Source organism: Salvia splendens, chromosome 20, assembly GCF_004379255.2.
Source record: "Salvia splendens isolate huo1 chromosome 20, SspV2, whole genome shotgun sequence".
Taxonomy (NCBI): domain Eukaryota; kingdom Viridiplantae; phylum Streptophyta; class Magnoliopsida; order Lamiales; family Lamiaceae; genus Salvia; species Salvia splendens.
The window spans coordinates 24,098,353-24,124,169 of NC_056051.1; the positions used below are offsets into that span (position 1 = coordinate 24,098,353).

Sequence of the window (25,817 nt, forward strand, 5' to 3'; positions counted from 1 at the left end):
GAGATGAATTTAGTTTAAAATATGAAAAGTGAACATGTTAAGTTGGACAAACTAAAAAGAAAAAAATAAATATATTGAGTACCAGAAAACAAAATGTGACAAATTTCCAGGAGCGGGGGAGTATTTAACAATTTATTTTTACTAACATGGGCTATTTTAAAAAATATAATCGGCATAAAGATAATACTACTAATAATTTGTTTTAGGTTTGGTGGTGGAGTGAGAGTTGTCTTTCATTCTCTTATCCATAGACAAAAAAATCTTTTCTTTTCCTTTTCTTCAAATTTTTCATTGAAGAAGCAGCGATCTGCGTAAAATAATGACTCTCTCAATTTTATATCCTACTCCCACCGCGCATTTTCGCTGCTCCACCTCCTCCCGGAGCTCGACAATCCCCTCTCCTCCCCTGTTAAAAAATCTCAAGCTCCCTCGTTTCTGGCCATGGCAAAAGGTAGCTAGCTGCGATTCAATTCCCTCTTGCTTGAATTTTGCCTAAATTCCGCATTTTGTATTAATTTGCAGGTAAAGGTGGGATCTTTGAGTGTATCTCCAATGGGGTTTGGGACGTGGGCTTGGGGCAATCAGTTTTTGTGGGGTTATGAGGAATCAATGGATGATGAGCTTCAGCAGGTTTTCAATCTTGCTGTGGAGAATGGGATCAATCTGTTTGACACAGCTGATTCCTATGGCACTGGTAGATTGAATGGGCAGAGCGAGAAGCTTCTTGGCAACTTTATTCGTCAATTTCCAGGTTCATTTCTTCACTCTGATTTTTGGGGTTTTGGGGAAACATGGATTTTGAGCATTAGAGCATTAGCAATGGGACTGCGATGCCACGCCCCAAGCAAATGGACCATGATCGTCCGGCTTTTCGTCGGCCATTTTTCATCTTTTATATCTCATTTTCAAATCTATAAATATACCTCATTTCTCATTCATTTTTCACACCCATCTCCTCTTTCTCTCCAACTCAATTCTCTCTCACCCTAGTAAAATGAATCCCGGCGACGATCTCACCACCACGGAAGGCATAAATCGGGCCTTGACTCGGGCCCTATTCGATTGTGTGTCTATGGCTACGACCAATCTCTTGGCCGAACAACGTGCGTTTGAGCAGCAAGAGGCGGAGCAGGTCTCTAGGCCAATCGTACGCCAGAGGTCGGTCCGCCGAGAGAATGACGTAGCTGCTCGACACGATTGAAGAAATTTGGTCACGTTAGGGCCGTTGAAATTGTTGTTTTTTTTAGTATTTCGCGTTGTACTCTTTCGGCTTTTTTAATAAAATGAAGTATTTCGCTATATTATTATATTTGAAAACAAAAAAACTAAAATAAATACAAAATAGTTGTTAAAAGATAGGGCGAGTTATAGTCCACCCCATTGCAAGTGAATAGATAGGACTATAGAATGCTGACGTGGAGGACTATAAATTGCTATAGGGTGGGTTATAGGGCCATTGTGGATGCTCTGGATAGAATTTCTTGTAGTTTTATACTACATTAAAATCTTGATGTATGCTATACTAGTAGTGGACATCAATTTTGGGGGTTGATAATAGATTAGTATTAACTTGATGTGGTCTTGCATATGCTTGATAATGATATTGTAGATTCTTGAATTTTTGTGAGGGAAGATGGATTTTGCTGTTAATGGATTAAATTTCTTGTCTTTTTAGTTTTACACATGAAAATCTTGAGGTACTATATGCTAGTAGTAGACATCACTTCCGAGTGATGATGATAGATAAGTATGTCTTGATGCAGTCTTACAAATGCTTGATAGATTCTTTAATGTTTGTGAGGGAACTTGGATTTTGTTGTTAATGGATATAATTTCTTGTCTTACAAATGCTTATTGTAGATTCTTGAATTTGTAAGGGATTTTGTTGTTAATGGATAGAATTTCTCGTCTTTTCAGTTTTACACATGAAAATTTTGAGTTCTTTCAAATTGCTTGGTTATAATTTAAATGGCATTGTTATGTGGTCATCTTTGGTTTTCAAGCATCATAGGGGTTGGTTAGTTTTAGTTTTGAGTTCAAACAGTGTTCATAAACATCATGTTTGGCAACAAATTGAGGATGTTTGTCTTGGCGTTACAAAGAGAAGGTACGATTTTTGCTGATCCGGTATCTAATTGCATGTACATGGCAAGGGAATAAGCAGGTGCGGGATAACATAGTGATTGCAACGAAATTCGCTGCATATCCATGGCGCCTTACACCTAACCAGTTTGTGGATGCTTGCAGGTCTTGATATGAGGATATGAGTGATATTAGCTTTTGATTTCTCAATTATAATGATGTTCATTTATGTTCAGGTCCTCATTAGATAGGATCCAAATAGATCAAATTGGAATTGGACAACTCCACTGGTCAACCGCGAATTATGCCCCTCTCCAGGAACGAGCTCTTTGGGATGGTTTAGTAGCAATGTATGACAAGGTTACTGTGAACTCATCTTAAATATTGGCTAAACAGAAATCATGCATCCGCTTTTCATATAGACGATTTACCCTCGGATTGGTTACTTTTTCAACAGGGATTAGTACGAGCTGTTGGTGTGAGCAATTACGGACCAAAGCAGCTATTGAAAATATACGACTATCTTGAGGCCCGTGGGGTTCCACTTGTATCAGCTCAGGTGCAATTCTCACTGCTGAGTATGGGAGAAGATCAGCTAGAGATGAAGAGTACGTGTGATGCTCTCGGGATTCGAGTCATTGCTTACAGTCCTTTGGGACTTGGCATGCTTACTGGAAAATATAACACTTCCAATCTTCCTACTGGACCACGGTACTCACCTCCTTCCGTTTTCGTATTTCTCGTTTGACCATCCTGCTATTCTCTCACTAGTGCTTAATCTATAGGGGGTTTCTGTTTCGGCAAATACTACCAGGACTCGAGCCTCTCTTGGAATCTCTTAAACAGATTGCACAAAAACGGCGAAAAACTGTTTCCCAGGTACTACACCTGTGAACTTCCAACCAATGAAACAAGCATCTGTTGTTCATTGTAGAAACTAGAGATATGATTAAGATATGAACTTGCAGGTGGCGATAAATTGGTGCATCACAAAAGGTACAATACCGATACCCGGGGTTAAGTCTATCGAACAAGCTGAGGAAAACTTAGGCGCTCTAGGTTGGAAACTTAGTTCTGCTGAAATGCAACAGTTAGAATCTGCAGCTCTACGATCTCCAAGAAAGATGGTGCAAAACATCTTTCAAACTAGTTAACATACATTACGTTCATTTGTAACTCAAAAAATTACGTGATTTGCAAAGGTTACCAAGATCTTGTTTACTCGTGAGAATACAAACTTAATTATTGAGCAACAAATGGAGAAGAAATGACAATTTTTGGATTTAATTACCACAGCAAGTGATAAGAGTCCATACAATGAAGAAACTGAGAGTATTAATTTTTAAACTTTAAAAACTTGAAAACATTAATCCTCACTTGCCACATGATAAAATAAAACTACTCATCAATGAAATATAAATGAGCACAGGTAAGGAAAAAACCATGGAACTAAATCTTGAAGAGCAATGACAGGAATAAGTATGAAAAATCCAATTCATTCAACAATATAAAACTGCAAATCAATGAAGTGCAGAGAGTAATAAAGCTCCAATGTCTAACATCAAAACTCTTTAGTTTCATTGTGAATAACTAAAGAAGAGGGGACAAAACGGCAACAAGATAAGCAATCAATCCAGTAATCTACTTGATCTTCTTCTTCGGCCTCAACTGCACAAAAGCAAGTTTCAAACGTTTGAACATCATTGCTCGATTTGAACTGAATAACATAAACTCAGCCAAGAATAAACCACACTACAAACCTGGTTGCTGTGCCCACACTTCTTCTTGCGGCAGTTCACAGCACGAGGGTGCAGACGGGCATAGCATCTACAAGATAATTAAAGACTCTGATTAAAATCCCTTGAACAGAATTTAGTATCATTATGCAACTAATGCATTAAACTTCTCAGAAACCTTTAGTCCAAGTAAGTGCCATATTCAAATCATCTAAAATTCAGTCTCAAAGCAAAACTAGAGTTACAATAAATGTATCAAGGCAAACTCTAAAAATGATTTGCTAACACTGCACCAAATATTTCGGTATTGGACAATCATGGACGAAAAGTGGCAATATCAATCTTAATTAATCGAGGAATTGAGCTAAACCAATAAACTTACTTGCGGCAGATCATCTTATCCTGATTGTATTTCCTGGCCAACGCCATAAGCGACGGCTCAATGATACCTCCCCTGAGCCTCAGGACCAAATGCAGAGTCGATTCTACAGAATTATTTATGATAAGCTAATAGAATACAGAAATCAAAAGTAAAAACTAAATCGAGGTAGTAAAAAATACCTTTCTGGATGTTGTAGTCAGCCAGTGTTCGGCCATCTTCAAGCTGCTTTCCGGCGAAAATCAAGCGCTGCTGATCCGGTGGGATTCCTATACGTAATTTCACAAAATATCACATCAATTTACAGTGAACGAATCATTTCCCCTGTTTTTATTCAAATTGAAATCGGAAACCCTAGAAATACTCGATCTTTCTGAAACCAAAGAGAGCGAGAAAATCGAAGTACCTTCCTTGTCCTGGATCTTGGCCTTGACATTGTCGATGGTGTCGCTCGATTCGACCTCGAGCGTGATGGTTTTACCGGTGAGAGTCTTGACGAAGATCTGCATTTTTCCTTATCTTGCCGCCGCTCACTACACGAAATTAGAGCGATGCGAAGTGCTGCTGCGTTGTTTTTATATCAGCATCCATTTAGGGTTTTGGGTTTCTTCGGCCTCCTCTGCGACGTCGTTTACATGGTTTCGTAATTTTTTAATTTTTTTTTTTATTTGTGACTTCCATTCAAATTTTATTTTTTTATATTTTCATCTTTGAACATTTCTGTAAAATAAGTTACGATAATTTTGATAGTTTCAAATACTGTAATTATATTGTACGAGTAATTTTTATAGTAATAATTTCGTAAAATGTTTCATATCCACTTGCTGGAATTTTTTAAAATGACCAAAATTTAAAGTGCAATTAAAAGTTGAGGATAAATTTGTCATTTACTACATTATTAATCTTTATTTTTGGGGGGAACACTTTGAAAATTGCAATTTAAATATTCAATTCCAGTAATACAGATATTAACAAAATAATCAAATCATTAATGGGCCAATCAATTTCGGCCTATAAATATATTGTAATATTTTTGGGCCTGTAAATAATGGCCCAATCAATTTTGAAAATCCATGATTTTTTATTATTATTTTTTTTTGTCATGACGATGATTTAAATATTGTATATCTGTATTCAATAAATAGTTAAACACTCGTACAACGTATATCATTGAGAATATATGTTTAACATTGGGACATAAACCGGCATGTTTCCAAATTATTATCCCAAAAAATTCTCACATATATTCAAATAATATTTTCAATTCATGACTTTGCGATGAATTTCTTTAGTTGGCACTTTGCAATGAATTTTTACTCGCCTCAAAAACTAAAATTTAAAGATTGTGAAAATTGATGAATAGTGTTATCAGCAAGCAAAACTATTAATCACATTCATCGCAACCTAGCTATATATACAGTAAATCTTTTATTATTTTTACGTAGCTATTTTCCTCATGGAATAGACAAATTATATCCACCAACAATTCACCATTAAAAGAAAAAAAAAATACTCATTGTTTAAATGCAAGCTTCTATTCTATGCAGATATCCAATATATAGACCGGCATTAAAAATTCAACCAAATAATTGAATTATCAGTAGTTCTTATCAAATGTACTACTTATAATAATAGTTCATTAATGCAGGCCATTCAAAATCTTAATTCTTATAGTATGATTTTGTATTTTCAATTTATTAATTTGATTATTCTCCTTTTGATTTGATTGTAATATATGATTAGTCCACTTAATTAGGATATACATATACAATAACTTAAAAGTGTGTAAATATAATATATTGATTAAATCTCTACATCATGTATATACAAATTTACAATAAACTAACTGCATCAATACATCATACAAATGATAAGTATATTACACTGCACAAAAATAGTGTTGAATTAACCATTAGAAATTGATGCACTAACCATTTGTTTATTTATATTTCATAACTTTTTGAAAGTTTATTTTTATTTTTGTATGAGAAAAAACATTATTATATTAATCACGTAATCCTCATGTATAATATATTCTCCAACTAACTTGAAAATTTTGATTCAACAAATTGGTGGATCACAATTCACGCATATTGTTTTTTTTATTTGTTTCATTAAATTCTACCATTCAAAAACTAACCACCTCCCAATATTCTTTTGAATTTGCAAGCATATCATCTGCCACGTGCAGCTCACATGGTATATGAATAATTAATTTTCATTAATGTTTTTGGACTTTTTTTATTTATAACCTATCCACCATCACGGTATTTATTATGCTCAACGTCAAAGGATTGGATTCGAATCAATCATAAAATGGTTTTTAAAATTTTTTTTGTTTACCTATAAAAAACAACAAAATTGGTAATATATTTGATTTATAACCTACCTCACGTTTTTTTGGAATTTTTTAGTTGCAAAATTTGATTCTAGTGTATAATATGCTCGAAAATAAGCATTGTACTTGTACAAGCTCCTTTGATTTTATTTTATTTTTTTATTTCATGACCACAACAACATCTAGTGTGACAATATTGTTGATGATTTGTAAGCACTTTAAAAGGATATGAGCCATATAACAACTGCTCTATTAAATCTTTAATGATATTTATTGCTTTCGACTCTTTTTCTTTCTAAAAAGAAGTGTACCTAAAATTCTGCAAAGCTCCATCCCACTTCTTGTGTAGATGGAGTACTACTTTTATCAATTTTCAATCCCACAACTTGTTCTAAAATTGGTAGTTTTGAGCTTTATTTAATATTGGACACTTCAAAATTCATGCATTTTATTAAAGTTCTCGATTGTCTCATTTGGGTGGTAGGGTATATACCTAAATGTATATTCATTTCAACATTCACTTATAATTCAAGCAATTGGTGACTCCAATATTGTTATAACATTTTTATGCTGTCCAATATATTATGTGTCCCTATCAGTAAATTATAATTTAAATATATTTATTGTTTATGTCCACCTTCAACGATATATTAATTAATTGTCTTGAAATATGTTTTTTTAGTTGTTTTTGTTGTCTATGATCCATATATGTGTATCATGCATGGTCACATCACTTCTATTGGATTTTATTTATAAGAAAGATAGTACTATTACTATATGTAACCGATGTATATGCATTCAACAAGATTGGATATCTCGAGTTTTAAGTAGTGCAAATGAATGATTGTTTTCTGAATATCTAAATATTTTGTTTGTATTTTCAATATCAAATGTTGGAATTTATCGATGCTGTTCCCATGCTTTTATTTTATACTCCATATTAATTTTAAAAAATGTCATTTTGTTGATATGTTGATTTTATTATTTTACTATATTTTACTTATAATACTATAAGTCTATAACTAATGTTAGCTTGTTATTTAATTCAAGCATTTTATATTATAAAATGATGGGGAAATTTACTGTAACATTTTCTGATGCATGTTGAAAAATAGTAAATATAATTAATTCCAATGATTGTGTTTGCCGGCGCCTGTTTACTTGGATTTTCTCTAATTAAATATATTTATGGACAACATTAGTGTGCATTTTAATGATTATCAATAAGGAATTATGTAAAATCACAATTATATTCATCACAGCATACCCCATATTTCTGGCCTTGGTGATCCACCATCTAATTAAGTAAATTGTCATCATTCATGTTGTTTGGCCATTTTGCAAAAAATCATAAAATTGGGATCCATTTTATTATATCTGATTAATTCAAGCAAACTTTTGTCGAACCAATAAAATGCAGAAAAATATCACAGACCTCTCTATTTCTCTCAATATTATTGTCAAATTTACACCACGTTCTATCATTTCAATTAAATGATACTAGTACTATATAATATATTTGCAATAAATGCACTACATATCAACTCGTGCAAGTTATACAAATTGTGGATATGTATCGTATTGGATTAGTTGTTGTCAATATTTGTATTACTATTATGAATAATAAAGACCTCATTAAAGTCTTTTTACATGACTAATTTTGTTGTTAGTATTTAGGTTTGAGTGAAATTACTCAAAGAATTTTGATCCATTAAACAAATCGACATTTTTTATGGACCATTTTCCTCACATACATCAACACCTACACCATCAAGTTTAATTTCTATACCTAATCCGTTTCCCTCATTAATTGTCACACACACTCACATACTACATATAAAATGACTTCATATTCTCTATATTTGTTTCAATCTAATCTCATTCATATATGTTGATATAATATCATAATGAGCTGCTGGGGCAAAATATATACCTAAAATATACAGTACAAATATTGTAATATATGTGTATTAATTCAAGTAAATCAACATGACAAGTTGCTAATTGAGTAGTACTATTAAATATAATCTCAAATCCAACCAATCGCATGCTCATGTCACGTGCGTTCTCTCTCATCATATGCGCTTATGAAAATAATCACACTTTTGTTTATTACTATAGCTATTACATTTATTTATAACGGTTTTTATTTAGCATACTGTTTATGCATGCTAACCCCTAACCGTATGCTGATGTATTTTCACATCATTAACTAAATAGTACTCCCTCCGTCCCAGACTACTTGCACTTATTTCCTTTCTGGGCGTCCCAAGTTATTTGCACTATTTCAATTTTTAGTAAAAAAATTCACCTACAGTCATAATATTTGACTTTGCTATACACTCATTCCTTAATCTCCGTGCCGAAAATGAAACGTGTGAATAGTGCGGGACGGAGGGAGTAGTACAAATTATCATATAATAATGTCTTTTTTGAGACATCACGATTAAACTTCTTCTATAACAAGCAAAAGAACACTAAAAATATGAAAATAGTAGAAAAGCCAAGAACAATCATCAAATCACTGAATTTGAAGAGAATGGTCAACTAAATCAGGCGCATTCCAAAAAGAAAAGTTTGAAATAAAAAAAAGAAATAGCAATACGAATAAAGAAGGTTTAGATAAGAAGACTTTTTTGATTTAGGTGGTAGAGTAGAGGCCCCTTTATCCAAATATAAATAAGAAAAAGTATTACTAATAACTTTCTCCGTTTAAAATATCCTCTCATGTTACTTGCACTTTTTATTTGAGGTCGTAAATTTGAGATTGATTTTTAGGATGATTAAATTAGAATTTAAGTGTAATGAGATACCACTTAATAAAAAAGTTCTTAACTTAATCTAACATATTAATTAAATACATTAATTATAACTTAAACTATAAATAGTGTAAGGAGTTTGTGACGAGTCAAAAAGCAACAGTGCAAGTAACATGAGACGGAGGAAGTATTATTGTTTGTGTTTTGGGATTGGGTTCTAAAATATACTACTATCAATTTGGCCAAATTTTAACTAGCTAATTAACTTTAAAATCACAAACTTTAATAGAATGTGATTATAAACATCATTTTTCTATGATAGTCTCTACATACAAGATTAGAATTAACAATAAACGTAAAATACACTAATTTGCCACTCGCCTTCGATAAAAAAATGAGTTTACTTTTTTTATCCATTATCTTTACGTTTAAGCTTATTCATACTCTTGATACAACGATTTACCGATTAAATATTCACTATCCATTCAAAAATAATTTGTAAGTATCTTTATTAGATAGTGGGTTGACTGAGTAACAATTGTGTCGTGTACAAATATAATTTGGTTAGTCTAACAAATTATTGTTCTCAAATTTTTAGATAAATATACCTAGAGAAATCTAGCGTTTCAAATGCTAATAAAATTTTAAAATATTAAGAGTGATCTTCTAAACCTATATAATCATCAATACACCTAATTATTATGCACTTGCGTCAATACCAAGTCATTAATTGCGTGTGGTGGAACATTTGCAAATTTACCCAAATGATTTTGTCTCATAAAGTAACAAACAAATTAGTTAGAATTTTGTTAATCTTTGAAGATATAATTTTATTAATTTAATTTCAGATATATATATATGATCAAATACAAACCTCTATCTATAATACAAACTACAAACTTTAATCCTACACATTCCTGGTAAGTAATCAACGGTTAGCAATGAGATTCATATGTCAATGTCAACACCTAATACAAATTCTGTCACTGGAGGAATGTCAACGCCTAATACAAATTATGTCACTGGGGGAATGTCAATGTCAACGCCTAATACAAATTATGTCACTTGGAGAATGTCAACAATGTCAACGACTAAAGTTTGTATAGTTTGTATTATAGAGGGTTTGTAGATTATCATGACCCATATATATATATATATATATATGCGTGCAGACGTTCTAATCAGATTTTATTCACTAAATATTTTTTTAAATTAAAGTTTGCTAGTTATGAAATCACATTTGAAGATATATTAATCCTCATTTAGATTATAGTGATAATAGTCAATTGATTGCGGTTAACTAGCAGTATATTTAAATATTGGTAAATTGTTGGAAAATATTACATAATTTTATCAAATTTTAGTTAATCATGTAATTTTTTAAAAATAATCAATTATCATCACTTTAACATTTTTCTTAATCGATCCATTTATTTATATTTGAGGAAATCGTGTATGGTGTGAAAACGAAATCCATTATTTTTGCAAATTTCTATGTCACACATAAAGACTATTGATTTTATTATGAAAAATATAGTGAAATAGTAGTATAAGACTAAGCTAAAGTATTTTAGCTTTCAAATTGTACATAATTTGCCATCAGATTTTAATCAATGAGATAAGCAAGAAATATGTCAAAATAATGATGTAATCAATATTTTTCAATACAATAAATTCATCACCGAAGTTTTCTTGACAGTCAAATGTATATTCATGTAACTATTTAAATTTTGATTGTCGATCAACTTCATTTTGCGCAAATGTGTATTTAATATTTTTTTGAACTAATTATAACTCGTATATTTTGTTACCAACTTTTAATATTTTAATTAATTAAGAGAATAGCAAATCGAATTTGAATAGTTATTCAGTGAATCAGTAAATAAGTTCACATAAATAATAAAATTAAAAACGACACTCCCAGACGTCGTCGTTTCAGTCATCCGAAACCGAGCTCGTATAAATATCGGAGGAGAGAAAGTCTTCAATCAGTATACTCTGATCTCTCAATCCAAAACTCTAGAGAGAGAAAATCTATACCAAAAAGTGAAAAAAGGAAAGCAAGGCAAACAAAAACAGAAAAAAAAATTAAAAAAGGAGACATTAAAGCAGTTGCTGGTGTATTCATTTGGTTGATGTTGGATAATCAACAAGGCTCCTTGCTTCTTCCCAAGCTCAGATTCGTGTTTTCGCCCCTCCGCCCTATGCTCGCCGCCGCCGCCGCCGCCGCCGCTTCGTTCCAAGCAATCGGGAGCAGAATCGGCAAGTGTGTCGTCAGCGGCGGATTCTGGACGGATGCGGCGGCGAGACCCTCGCCATCACCGCGTGCGTTAGCCGCCGCAGTGTTCTACACTACTAGGTGAAGAGAAAGCGGAGGAATCTGCGACGGATTGAGAAATCCGGTGTTGTAACCCTAGGGAGACTTAATTTAATTAGTTAGGCAGAAAGGAAAAAAAAATCGGGGAAAAATTTAGTGATAAAGTGTTCATAGATGAGAGCTCTGAGACGAAGTCAGACTTCGTCAAAATCTTCGCCGCCGTCGTCGTCTTCGAATGCGTCGTCGTCTCCGCCGTCTTCGTCGTGGATTCATTTGAGATCGGTTCTGTACATAGTAGCTTCCTCAAATTCATCACCAGCCTCTTGTTCTTCTTCTTCCTCGTCTGATCGGTGAGTCTCTTCTTTCTCTCTCTAAATTAAACTCTCTCAAAGTGTTTTGTAATTGGCTGTTTTTCTAATCTTAAGTTCAGATCTTGAGTTTTTACTTCAAATATCATACCTGTTTCCCTATACTCTTTGAGTTCAATCCGCCGTTTCTTTCCAGCTCGGCGCAGAACTATCCTTTTGGCTGCCGTAGGAGTGCGCTTCAGTTAGTTTAGTTGGTAGGAATCGATGTGTAAGAGTTATGTTGATTTGACTTGGTCATATGGAATACAGTTTCTTTTTTGATTTGCTAGTCAAAATACTTTGAAAGATCGTTGGTGTTGAATATCTAGTGCTTGATTAATGGAAAGACTCATTCTTGCCCTTAATATTGGATTTTGTGAATTAAAGTGTAAATCTATTGAAGGTCACCTACGCTGGACTTCTGGAATTAGCAACTTTGAGATTTTGTGGGAATTAGTCCCTAGGTTTACGTGTGTAGTTTAGTCCATCTATGAATATGAGAAATAATATCTCTCCTTATGCGGAAAGTGTAGATTGACCTGCTTTTGCCGAGGCTTTACATCATGTTTCTATGAATTTTCTTTGAAGTCTTGAGCAAGATTACATATTTTCTATCAAGTCATGCTTTATAGACTGGGAATGTCTGGTGGGAGATTTCGTATGCAGCCACAAATATCCAATTTATCTTGATAATTTGAACACACTAGCTATCTTTCACATATTTCATGGTGTTAATTTATCTGATTTTTACATGGCTGTAAGTGTTATATCATTGTGTTTCTCATTTTGGCTATATACTAGGATGCAAGATGAAGAACCTTTCTTGCAACTTGGCTAGCTATTTGGTTGCTTATATTAGTGGAAAATTAGGATCTGCTGAATATACTCCTTTAAATAGTTTTGGAATTTGAATGTGAATTTTGTTGTGAATACTTGAGTTAGCAACTTTGTTCTAATATCAGCTTGTTGTCTTTGACTATTAAATTATGAAACTTGATAATGTTTTTCTTTTCATATCTAATTCTTTCTTTGGGGCGATATTCAAGTGATAATTACTAAGTTTTGCACTAATGGTACCAAACATGATTGTGCCTAATAATCTCGTGACATGGGAAACTGTTACTCTTTTGATTTAATAACATTGTCTCCCATTTATCAAATGAATAAATAGCACTATTGCTCATTTTCAGTGGTCGCCTCAAATCCCCATGGTCCCGGAGAAAAAGGAAACATATACTCTCACCTCAGCAGTGGAGAAGTCTTTTCACTCCTGATGGAAAACTACGTGACAATGGAGTTAAATTCCTGAAGAAAGTTCGAAGCGGAGTGAGTTGTAATTTCATACAGCTGCGAATTCCCATTTTCCTTCTTTTAGTACTTGGAATTATTCCTTCTGAATTGCTGCTTGCCGAAGTTCACATTTAATGACTTTATTGTTGTACTCGGGAACTGCTTGAATTTGATTTTATACTTTGCTTTCAGGGTGTTGATCCTAGTATCAGGGGAGAGGTTTGGCCATTTCTTCTTGGAGTGTAAGTTGAATATGCTATGTGAATGTCAAAAATTTTTTTTTCGTTTCTTTCTTGTGTATTAACACCTCATCAATAGTTTAGTTTCTTCAGTTTCTAAGATATAACCTTGCTAAGAAATTCTTATGATGTAATTAGATGAGGAAATAAGAATTGGTCAGGTTACAGTTAGTGTTTAACAAAACCCTTTTGCTTCTTGATGTTTGTGTTTGCTTGTAATAATCCCATTTTGATTATTCACGTCCCTGAATATAAGTCGTCAGCTTCCTCTTTTGGTTCAACAATGTTTCTGTCATCAAGTCCTTAACTTTAATCTTTAAGACGTACCAACCTTAGTTCCCCTTGTTGAGGGTTAGCGTTTCTCTGTTATCAACATATACTTCAAGAATATGTATATGGCTTAGTAATAACGATCTTGAAATCTTTCTGCAGCTATGGCCTGAGAAGTACCAAAGAAGAAAGAGATACTACTAAAGCCCAGAACAGGTAGAGTCACAAACACGAGCTCTCATTTATTAACCCTTGAAATACCACTACTACCTCAGTACCTTGGCATAAATTCATACATGCCAGTGAAATAAGACAAGGAAGATAAGACATGCCATGTTAAGTTAGCATGCTCAAATCTTCCCTTTTCTTCCCTTTTTTTTGTTTTTCTATCTATCCTCAAATCTTCCCTTTTCTTTCTTATCTTTCTTTTTTTTCCTAATCTCCACTCCATTTATATGTTTAAATTTTAAGTTGACGAGTTTGGCTTCACATTTATTTTGAAATAACCTTTTAGTGGCTCTGTTACTATATGCAGAAAGGAATATGAGAAACTGCGTAGGCAGTCTCGCCGACTCCTTAAGCATGTTAGTGAACCTTCTAAGTTAAGTGAAAATGGTGAAACAAGTAATACAGGTGATGGAAGTATCACTGAAGGGATTGATTCTCCTGGCTCTGAAGAGGTGGTGAGTGCCAGGCAATCCCTTTCGAGTGAGGAAGCATTCGATAATAATGAGGATGAATTCTGTGCCACCAGCTCAATTATGGATGGATATGAGGGTTCAAAAAGAATTATAGATTCCATCCTCTCCGATTCGTCCTCAGATTCTGAATCCTCAGATGATCCTGAATTGAGTCAAACTTTCGATTTTACAGAAAGCACACAGGACCAGGCCCCTGAAAACGACCTGTCCTCAAAGGAGGATTCGTCTCCTTCAAGCACGGATGTTCAGTCTCAACCCTTCAGTAGGGAGGATTATGCTACCTGGCAGCGAATCATCCGCTTAGATGCTATCCGGGCCAATGAGGATTGGATATCATACTCCCCGACACAGGCCACAGTAACAGATGCAAAAGCCGGACGTGCTGCTGAGGCAGTGAGGCTGAAGGATTACGACCACCTCATTCCTAGCAGGATCTACCATGCTTCTCGTTTGGTAGCCATTCTTGAAGCTTATGCACTTTATGATCCTGAAATCGGCTATTGCCAGGGGATGAGTGATCTACTTTCTCCCATAATAGCTGTGATGACAGAGGACCACGAAGCTTTCTGGTGCTTTGTGGGTTTCATGAAGAAGGCTCGTCACAATTTTCGACTCGATGAAGTGGGAATCAGAAGGCAGCTGAACATTGTCTCTAAAATCATTAAGTACAAGGACTCTCACCTCTACAGGCATTTAGAAGAACTCCAGGCTGAGGACTGCTTCTTCGTATACAGGATGGTGGTCGTGCTCTTTAGAAGGGAACTAACTTTTGAGCAAACTCTATGCCTCTGGGAAGTTGTGTGGGCCGATCAGGTTGCCATCAGGGCTGGTATCGGGAAGTCAGCTTGGAGCAGGATTAGGCAGCGGGCCCCTCCAACTGATGATCTTTTGCTCTATGCTATTGCAGCCTCTGTCCTTCAAAGGAGGAAGCAAATCGTAGAGAAATACAGCAGCATGGACGAGATTCTAAGGGAGTGCAATTCCATGGCCGGGCATCTCGATGTGTGGAAGCTTCTGGATGATGCGCACCACCTGGTCGTCAACCTCCATGACAAGATAGAGACTTCCTGAGTATGTAACTTATACCCTAATTATCGCAAAGTCTATCGTTGAAGAATTTTTCCGTTAGTCGTTTCTTGGAAAACCGCAAACTTGGTACTTGTTTCGGGTGAAAGTAGCAAAGCTCGTAAGCAACGGGGCTGCTACAGCTGCTCTTAGGTCTTTTGTTATAGGATTCCAATTAGAAATCTTTGATTCCATCTGTAATTCTGTACCTCTACACTTGAAAATTTTCAGCTGAAGCTTATTTCATTTTGTGAACAATGAGTTACTAATATCAAACGTTTTTTGCAGCAAAAGTGTGAATTTGCAAAATATATTCAATTGAGATTGAATTTGCAAAATATATTCAATTGAGATTGAATTTATTCATTGTAAAAAAACACATTCAACAGACTCAAAAATATTCAACTGAAATACAGAGTGTATATTAAAGTTCACATCCTCCTCAGGCAAGAGGAGCTAAGAAGTAAAGGTATGTCGCTTAAGACAACTTCTCTTTGGTGTAATGTCGGACAGCAAAGGCCAAACCCAAAATCAAGAGAGGCACGAGGAACTGCAAGATCTTGATCCCGAAATCAGATGTCTTGTTCGCATTGTAAGCAATGTGTTCGGACGGAGGGGGGTAAGTGCGTTTCAAGGGAACTGTTGCCGGGTCTATCTCCCCGATGTAGTACTGGTCCATCATCTCGCGAGCTGCATCGCTGTGCCCAACATCCTCGAAGTCATTGGTTGCGTCTTTACCTGTAATGCACCAATAACTTCAAGAACCGATCTTTGTATTTCATGAGAACGATACGTTGCTGTGGAAAGATTAGATTACCTGTAGCTGCTAGTAGAACTTCATCACCTCCAGGATGATCATCCATGAATGGAGTCACATCATAAACCTGCATATCGAATCAGCATTAACTAGAATAATTATGCAACCAAAAACTCAACAATTTATCAGATTTCAGATTACCGTAATAGAGTATAAACAAAATTAAGATTACAAAATTGAAATCACTGTAAACAATCTTCCTCCCCCCTCTCACTCTCTCATTCACACACACACACACACACACACAACCAAACTCAACTTTGCTCTCTCTCCCTCTCCCTCTCTAAATTACTTGACAGCTAAAAATACCACAACCGATAAACTAAGCAAGTATAGTTTGACATCATATTATGATTATGCATATACAGTATCAAATCTACATAGTAGTAACAACACATTTCCAGATCATCCAGAAAAAAATCGAGCACCTCTCACAAAATTTTCACTCCTTCACCAACACGATTTATATTGAATTAAAAAAATCAACAAAACAACTTCACATATTATCAGCCCGAGCAAACTAAAAAGAGCTCAATTGACCAATTTCTCTACGTAGTTATTCACGATAGCATCATTCATCGTATGAAAGGTGAAAACCGAAAGCATCACCCAATTAATCAACGGTCAAAACTAATAAAATTCGGAAAACAGAGTTTCATTGATAAAATTAAGAAGAAATTAATAACGAGAATGAACTTCGGAAATGAATCCAATATCTTTTTCCTGAAAAAACTTAATCGAACCTTTCCACTGATAACAAGCCAACAATCCTTAGTCTTATTGTGCTTCACAACTTCCTCAAACACGTGAACTTTCGCACCGGACGCCATTGTTTCCTCACGCAGCTGCAGAAAATCTCGCAATCAAAATCAAATTCTCCGCGATCAGCACACAGCAGACAAGGAAACCGAAGATCCGAAGCAATTACGCAGAAAAAACGAAGGAATCTCAGAATGAAATCGAAAGAGAGGAGCTTACTCGAGAGAGAAGGTTTGACCAACTGCCGGGATTGACTCTCTCCCACAGCAGCTTGAGAAAAATGACTGTTTAGTATTGAAATCATCGATGGTGGTTATATGGTTGTGCGGAATTTGACAATTGGCCCCAAAACTTTTTGAATATTCACATTTAGGAGGCTCTCTAGAAACTTCTAACTTGATTCAACTTAAACGGAATTGGCTTATTGCGTCACAGCTGATTAATTGTCATGGTTTATTTATTTAAAATATTGATTTATGAAAATTGGATTAACGATGAATAAGTATCTCATATTTTCTTTTTTACTCAGTATGTGAAGAATTATCTTATTTATCTTTTATAAATTTTAGGAAATGAATTCTACATATTCGATCTCCATTTTATTATTATAAAAATAATATATTAAATTAGACATACTTAATAAATTACCTTTTTAAATAGTATTATTTCTTAAAATGTGTGACAAGAATATAAGACAAGTAAACGTGAATATGAGAGTATTATAAATTTATAATTATATTAGCCAAACTAATGCCAGTTCTCGTTTGTATCATTAACTAATTGAGTTGATCGGCCTAGTTTTTTCTAATGCCATTTAATAAATGTAGGCAGAAAATTCGGAAATATTTGATTTACTATATTTTAGTTTATATAATTTGGTGTTGGACAATATGAGGATTATTATTGAGAATTTCTTCCACCTCACCATCAAATGATATCACTTCACATTAGACGAGATAGAATTGTTGGAAAACATTATGAGAAGAAAATTTGATTACATGTTACAAAATTGATAAAATGGAAGAAATCCGAGTGAACGAAAACGGAAGGATTCTCCACTCTCGAGCTTGCTCCATTTCGAATTAAGATATAGACAAATAAACACATTCTATTTCACTGGTCGTCAGGGGACATTACTAGAGCCAAACACCTAGGAAGAAACACAATGACTAGCTAGACTTTTTGAAATTAGCATATTAAGATGACTTTTTAATTTTTTAATATTGTAAAAAAAATTATGTCTTCACCCTATAAAAGAGAGAATAAATAAAAAGCTGAATACTGTGCAAATTCTACCAAATACTAATATATTGTGATGGTGGGAAAAGATTCTACAATGTGGTGGTAGGAGGCATGCAATGAGGCTATGTGTGAAGTAATTAAACATAGACAGCATTTAAGAGGGCTTCATTTATCATTTTATTTATATTTTCATCATATTTTATATATTTAGGTTGCGATAAGTTCGATTAGTTAAAATTGTACTAGTATGTTAAATTATAACTATATGTTTTGAATGGTTAAATAAGTTAACACTGATAAGCGCTTGGTATGTTAAATAAATGAAGAAGATGTTTTGATACAATAATTTGTAAATTATGCCTTTTAAAAAACCATTATTTACTAGAAAATGAGAAATGTGAGGGTGTATACGTAAATTCGTGTTGTTAACCAATAACTAGGTTGAAAACTTGAAATTTAACACGAATAAATTAATCCAACAATTTGATTGGTTAGAAAAACTATTGCAAAATAAAAAAAATCAAAGAGCAAAAAAAAGTCAAGTTTGTCCCAATTGTGAATGAAATGAAAGTATGAAACCATCTTGATGCAAGGAGCTTAGACACTATTGTATGGGGTGACGAGTTCGAGTCCTCTTGACATCAGGTGTAATTTCTTCCTTTCTATAGTATATGAGTTTTTTTTTTTAAAAAAAACCTCTGAAATGCCCTACAATTTTAATTTCATTTATTGCGAGGTAATTTTCTACATGATTTATTTAGACATTATCATTGGTTACGCTTTTTTAAAGTAAATATTAAGTACTCCCTCTGTCCCATCTGTAGTAGAAGCGTTTCATTTTCAGCACTTGTTTTGAAAAAATTATAATAAATAGATAAAGTGTAAAAAACGTAAAGTAAAAAAGAGAATAATATAGTTAAGAGTCTTCTCTATATTATTTTTTCACTTATTTTACATTTTCTCTATTTTAATTATTTTTTCAAAACAAGCGCTGAAAATGAAACGCTTCTACTACAGAGGGACGAAGGGAGTACGAGAGACGTGTACAAAGGTAGCTTGAAGTGCTTACGTTACGTGACAAATCAAGATACACAAATGTATGTAATAAAATGTGTTAGTTACTTAGTTTGCTGAATTCAACTTGTTTTTAGTTTGGCATCGGACAATCAACGTGACACACGATATTCAATCAGAAAAGACATATGTTACACATAAAATAAATAAATTTGAAAATCATGATCTCATATAAACAAATACTTAAGCATACTAGTATCAATTTTACACGATCCATTCCTATTTTTTCAGGCAAACGTAACTTATAAATTGAGTTGAGTAGTCTGTCCAGTGCTACTGGAGGCAATTTTAGAGCTCTCAAACCACCGACTAAAATATTGAGTTGAGTCGTTTGCCCAATGCTACTAGAGTCCATTTTTAGAGCTTTCGAACAACCCACTAAGTCCGAATTTATCAAGTCAAAGTGACTATAATATTCGGTTAAAGAAGTGGGAAAGAAATGGGAAAACAATACAACTCGACCATAGCTCGAAATAGTTGAAAAAAGCCGAATAAAATCAGAGTATCATTTCGACAATCAACAACTCAAAATGAATACTATCTCAACAATACTTGAACTCAAAAGAAATATTGTTTAGTGGAAGCATTCGAGAGAAGAATAGTATTATGTTTGAAGATATAATATATTTAGAATCTTTTATTTGATATCTTCTTCACTTTCATGCTCAACACCCACCGCGCTCGTCACGGCTCAACCTGCACATGTAGAAAACACATGTAAAGCTGAGTGCTTGATTTATTCAGTGAACTAATGCCAAACCATTTTAATAAACACACTTATGCCATGCCACCATTGAGTGAGTCTCGGGTTTTACTTTAAAATGCCGAGAGACACTAAAAACATTTTATAAGTGTTGGGATTTACGCACACAAGGCTTTCACACACTCAAACAGATCACACACACACTCACTGTTGTATGAGATCACACAATGCAGAAAACACACACACTCACACTTTGAGTATTGAAGATGATAATCTTGGAGAGAAAACTGGAAAACTCTTTATTGATTAAACTCTACTCTAAACTACATACACGGTGAGCTATTTAAAGCTCCATAATCACGTAGCAACTGCTACTAACTAACTACAAGAAGAATCAAGAAAGCAGGAAGAATAACCGCTACATCTCAGCTAACTAACTGCTGCTCCAACGGCTAGTTCGGCTAGGTTGCTTCTACCTTCTCGGTTCAAGACCGAACTCCTTCTTCGGCTCAATACCGAACTCCTTCCTCGGCTTACAACCGAACTCCTTCTCGGTTTACAACCGAACTCTTCCTTCTCGGCTCATTCCAGCTCAACGCCGAGCTTCCATACCGAGCTTCCATACCGAGCTTCCTTACCGCTGAGCTTACCGACTTCTGCCTTCTTCTTCTTCTTCTCGGCTAGTTCCAGGCTAGTTCCAGATCGGTAAGCCGAGCTTACCGAACTCCTTTCTAGCCGAGCTTCTTCCAACTGAAATGAGCACTCCATTATTACAATTCTCCACCTGAGGGCTCATCTCAGTTCTTGCACAAACATTGATCAATTTCTTGCAATGATCAAACTTGTCTCTACCTAGAGACTTCGTTAGCATGTCAGCCGGATTGTGCAAGGTGTTAATCTTAATCACCTTCACTCTCCCCTTTTCAATCTCATCTCTAATGAAATGCAACTTTATGTCTATGTGCTTGCTCCTTTCATGAAAACCCGGATGTTTAGCCAAGCACATAGCTGAGCTGCTGTCACAATGAATCACCATTGTCTTTTGGTCAAAACCAAAGTCAGAAATCACTCCCTGAATCCAAAAACTCTCCTGTACAGCTGCAGTGAGAGCTATATATTCTGATTCTGTTGTTGAGAGAGCAACAACACTTTGCAACCCTGACTTCCAGCTGATTACAGTTCCAAACATGGTGAAAAGATAACCTGTTTGGGACTTTCTGTTGTCCAGGTTTGCAGCATAGTCTGCATCACAATAGCCCTGCACAACCTTCTCAGATTCACCTTCCCAGCCATTGAACACAATCCCCCAGTCCTTAGTTGACTTCATGTACCTCAATATCCACTTAAGAGCATTCCAATGCTCCTTCCCCGGGTCTGCCATGTATCTGCTAGTCACTGAGATAGCATGAGCCAAATCTGGTCTTGTACAAATCATAGTGTACATAACACTTCCAACCACACTAGCATAAGGGATAGCCTCCATCTCATCAGCCTCTTGCTTAGTTTTAGGGGCTTGTTCCTTTGATAGCTTAAAACTCTGGGACAGAGGAGTTGATGCAGCTTTTGCATTTTCCATTTTGAATCTCTGCAAAACTTTCTCAATATAGTCAGTTTGCAGCATCCATAGCTTCTTGCAGCCTCTATCTCTCTGAATATGTATGCCTAGGATCTTCCTTGACTCTCCTAGATCCTTCATTTCAAAGCTTGACTTCAGATCTTGTTTAACTTTCTGAATTTCTGTCATAGAAGGCCCTGCAAGTAGCATATCATCCACATAGAGTAATAGGTAGGCAATGGGAGTCTTGCCTGCCTTCTTGATGTAGATGCAATCATCATATTCTGACTTGGAGAAGCCAATCTTCTTCATCTGTGCATCAAACTTCTTATTCCACTGTCTAGGACTTTGCTTAAGTCCATAAAGACTTTTCTGTAACAGGCACACCTTGCCTTCTTCTCCAATCTTCACATAGCCTTCTGGCTGTTCCATGAAGATAGTTTCCTCTAGATCTCCATTGAGGAAGGCTGTCTTCACATCAAGCTGTTGTAGCTCCCAGTCAAGCTGATTCACCACAGCCAATAGAATCCTAATCGAAGTGTGCTTCACAACAGGTGCAAACACTTCATTGAAATCGATTCCCTCCTGCTGTGTAAAGCCTCTAGCCACCAGCCTTGCCTTGAACCTGATTCTGTCTTTATCAGTGGTTTCTACCTTCTTTTTAAACAACCACTTGCAACTGATCAGCTTCCTCTCCTTTCCATCTGTATTCAGCTTGGATTTGTCCACCAAAATCCATGTTTTGTTCTTGAGTAAAGACTCTATTTCCTCATTCATGGCTTCAATCCATCTTTCTCTATCTTTACTCTGCATAGCTTCTTTATATGTGAGTGGATCTGCACCATCAATACCTTCAGCAGCACACAGAGCATAATACACAACATCAGAGAACTTTGTTGGTGGCCTTGTTTCTCTTCTAACTCTGTCCCTTGCAAGCTGATAGTCTCTGATAGAGTCTGATATAGACTCACCAGCCTGGTTGCCCTGAGTTGGAGCCGCTTCTTTATCTGAATCAGACTCACTCCCTGAGTCAATAACTCCACCTGCTCCTAGGCCAACCCCCACAGGCTCCACCTTGAAGAAATCACCCTCATCTTCATTGGAGTCCGGCTTATCTTTCAGGAATGGCATCTGATCCTCCAAGAACACCACATCCCTACTCACCAAGACCTTCTGCTTACCGGGCTCAATACACCAGAGCCTATACCCCTTAACACCTCTCTGATACCCCAGCAAGATACATTTCAGAGCCCTAGCTTCAAGCTTACTTTGCCTAGCATGAGCATAGGCTGCACACCCAAACACCTTGTATTTTGAGTAGTCACTGTGAGCTCCATACCACATGTAATCAGGAGTTTCAGATTTCAGGGCAGTAGATGGGCATTTATTGATGAGATAGGCTGCTGTATACACAGCCTCACCCCAGAATCTGCTGCTCAAACCAGACCCAAGAAGTAAGCACCTCACCCTCTCTAGGATTGTCCTATTCATCCTCTCCACAACACCATTTTGCTGAGGATTACCAGGAACAGTCCGGTGCCTCTTCATACCCTTCTCTTTACAAAACAGATCAAACTCAGCAGACAAGAACTCTAGGCCATTGTCTGTCCTTAAGCATTTAACACTTCTACCCTTCTCTAGCTCAACCTCCTTACACCATATCTTGAACTTTGTGAGTGTTTCAGATTTTTCTTTAAGAGTATATACCCACAACTTCCTTGTATAGTCATCAATGATAGCTAGATAATACTTTCCTCCACCAATTGAACACACCGGTGAAGGCCCCCAAAGATCACTATGTATGTAGTCTAAAGGGGCTGTAGAAGAGTGAATACCTGTAGGATAGGGTGCCTTCTTAGCCTTTCCAAGTATACATTGCTCACAGGGGTCCATCTTGTTGAAATCTCCAGAGATCAGACCCTTCTTGATGAGTTCTTTCAAGCTTCCTTCGGCTGGGTGGCCCAATCTCTTGTGCCATAGCATTATGGAATCATCTGACACTGCATTGCTTTCTCCATCAACAGCCTTAGCCTTCAGATAATAGAGAATATGCTCTCTGTCAGCCTCCATCATTACTGCATCTCCAGATTTCACAAACAATTTTCCTTGACTCATCAATATGGTGAACCCTTTCTGTTCCAGCATTCCCAATGAGATGAGGTTCCTCTTTACTTCTGGAATATACCTCACCCCAGTTAGGATCTTTATAGAGCCATCTTGTAGGCTTAGCTTTACCTTCCCTATTCCTTTGATCTGACAAATGTGGTTATTACCAAGAACAACCGTACCCGATGCTTCTTGAAGATCATGAAACCAGCTTCTATTGGGGCACATATGGAAGCTGCACCCCGAGTCCATAATCCACCTATGACTGACCCCACTATCACTGATATTCATGAGTTGAGCCGGGGGATCAGCACTCTCCACACAATCAGATTGATTGTGTCCCTCTGAGGCCATCTTTCTCTTCCATGCATGACAATCTTTCTTCAAATGTCCAGGTTTCTTGCACCAATAGCAAGCTCTGGTTTCCTTCTGAGCATCTGAACTTGAGGGTTTAGGGCCCTCAAACTTCTTCTTGAAGTTCTGCTTCTTGAACTTCTTCACATTCAAGGCCTCTGCAGCTTGAACATTGGAGCTTGCAGAGCCTCTGTTGGCTGTCTTCTGGAGTTCTTTGGCCATCAAGGCTGAATAGACTTCTGCATAGGTGATAGGTTTATCTCTTCCATAGATAATTGCATCACTTAGCTGGTCATACGAGCTAGGCAAGGCATTCAATGTGAGAATGGCCTTATCCTCATCTGAGATCTTGACATCAACAGATCCCAGGTCATCAATGATCTTGTTGAACTCCTCTAGCTGCTCAATGATGGACCTATCTCCAGAAAAACTATAGGCATACAGCCTCTTCTTGAGATACAGCCGGTTAGCCAAGGATTTGGCCAAGTAAACTTCATCTAACTTGTCCAAGATCTCCACCGCAGTCTTGGCTTCTTGAACTTCCCTCAAGACCTTATCTCCAAGGCACAGAATCACTGCAGAATGTGCCTTGAGCTGCATCTCCTCCATCTTTGCCTGAGCTTTTTCATCAAGCACTGGAGCCTTTCCTTTCTCATCTGGTTTTGCAAGAACTGCCGCCAAGCCTTGTTGAATTAAGATCGCCTTCATCTTCATCTTCCACGGGCCATAATCATTCTTGCCTGTGAACTTCTCTGCATCAAGCCTTGCTGCCATCTCTGAAACCGTTTGATCCTCTGCAAATCAGCTTCAATATCCCTTTCCCACAGACGGCGCCACTTGTTGGGATTTACGCACACAAGGCTTTCACACACTCAAACAGATCACACACACACTCACTGTTGTATGAGATCACACAATGCAGAAAACACACACACTCACACTTTGAGTATTGAAGATGATAATCTTGGAGAGAAAACTGGAAAACTCTTTATTGATTAAACTCTACTCTAAACTACATACACGGTGAGCTATTTAAAGCTCCATAATCACGTAGCAACTGCTACTAACTAACTACAAGAAGAATCAAGAAAGCAGGAAGAATAACCGCTACATCTCAGCTAACTAACTGCTGCTCCAACGGCTAGTTCGGCTAGGTTGCTTCTACCTTCTCGGTTCAAGACCGAACTCCTTCTTCGGCTCAATACCGAACTCCTTCCTCGGCTTACAACCGAACTCCTTCTCGGTTTACAACCGAACTCTTCCTTCTCGGCTCATTCCAGCTCAACGCCGAGCTTCCATACCGAGCTTCCATACCGAGCTTCCTTACCGCTGAGCTTACCGACTTCTGCCTTCTTCTTCTTCTTCTCGGCTAGTTCCAGGCTAGTTCCAGCTCGGTAAGCCGAGCTTACCGAACTCCTTTCTAGCCGAGCTTCTTCCAACTGAAATGAGCACTCCATTATTACAATAAGCACAAACTTTCGACTCATCAAGTCCTTTTCCACATCATTTCAAAAACACGATCATTTCTCCTCGAGTTGTTTAAGAAACTATCACATCTGTTCTTTAGGGTGTCGTGTAAGATGACCACTTTCCACGGGCATGAAAACTGGCCAACCCGTTCGATGACTCACAGTCCTCATCATGTACACAAGTCCGAGTAAGGACGCACCCTTGCTAGGACCCG

At 36.2% G+C, this 25,817-nt stretch overlaps 4 protein-coding genes across 5 annotated transcripts; 2 read left to right on the forward strand and 2 right to left on the reverse strand.

Annotated features, from left to right (window-relative positions):
- The first annotated feature begins 210 nt into the window (after nt 1-210).
- Nucleotides 211-3,303, forward strand: LOC121782001 (pyridoxal reductase, chloroplastic-like). Its single transcript, XM_042179708.1, has 7 exons — nt 211-451; nt 523-751; nt 2,154-2,247; nt 2,319-2,442; nt 2,540-2,793; nt 2,868-2,961; nt 3,051-3,303. Exons 1-7 carry the CDS (start codon nt 320-322, stop codon nt 3,234-3,236), a joined length of 1,113 nt encoding a protein of 370 aa, XP_042035642.1. The 5' UTR covers nt 211-319; the 3' UTR covers nt 3,237-3,303.
- A 255-nt stretch (nt 3,304-3,558) lies between these two features.
- LOC121782002 (ubiquitin-60S ribosomal protein L40) lies at nt 3,559-4,763 on the reverse strand. Its single transcript, XM_042179709.1, has 5 exons — nt 4,604-4,763; nt 4,380-4,466; nt 4,201-4,303; nt 3,843-3,909; nt 3,559-3,750 (listed from the first exon to the last, which is right to left on the reverse strand). The coding sequence occupies exons 1-5, from the start codon at nt 4,704-4,706 to the stop codon at nt 3,724-3,726; spliced, it is 387 nt and encodes a 128-aa protein (XP_042035643.1). The 5' UTR covers nt 4,707-4,763; the 3' UTR covers nt 3,559-3,723.
- A 6,535-nt stretch (nt 4,764-11,298) lies between these two features.
- LOC121780658 (rab GTPase-activating protein 22-like) lies at nt 11,299-15,799 on the forward strand. Its single transcript, XM_042178276.1, has 5 exons — nt 11,299-11,961; nt 13,149-13,284; nt 13,441-13,490; nt 13,920-13,973; nt 14,293-15,799. The coding sequence occupies exons 1-5, from the start codon at nt 11,786-11,788 to the stop codon at nt 15,527-15,529; spliced, it is 1,653 nt and encodes a 550-aa protein (XP_042034210.1). The 5' UTR covers nt 11,299-11,785; the 3' UTR covers nt 15,530-15,799.
- A 53-nt stretch (nt 15,800-15,852) lies between these two features.
- LOC121780661 (cytochrome b5-like) lies at nt 15,853-17,423 on the reverse strand. Of its 2 annotated transcripts, none has more exons than XM_042178279.1 (4): nt 17,319-17,423; nt 17,084-17,185; nt 16,341-16,407; nt 15,853-16,261 (listed from the first exon to the last, which is right to left on the reverse strand). In XM_042178279.1, exons 2-4 carry the CDS (start codon nt 17,168-17,170, stop codon nt 16,002-16,004), a joined length of 414 nt encoding a protein of 137 aa, XP_042034213.1. In that variant the 5' UTR covers nt 17,171-17,185; nt 17,319-17,423; the 3' UTR covers nt 15,853-16,001. The 2 variants fall into 2 exon arrangements, with proteins under 2 accessions (XP_042034213.1, XP_042034212.1); XM_042178278.1 differs by having other exon boundaries at nt 17,084-17,196; nt 17,319-17,369.
- Nucleotides 17,424-25,817: the final 8,394 nt, after the last annotated feature.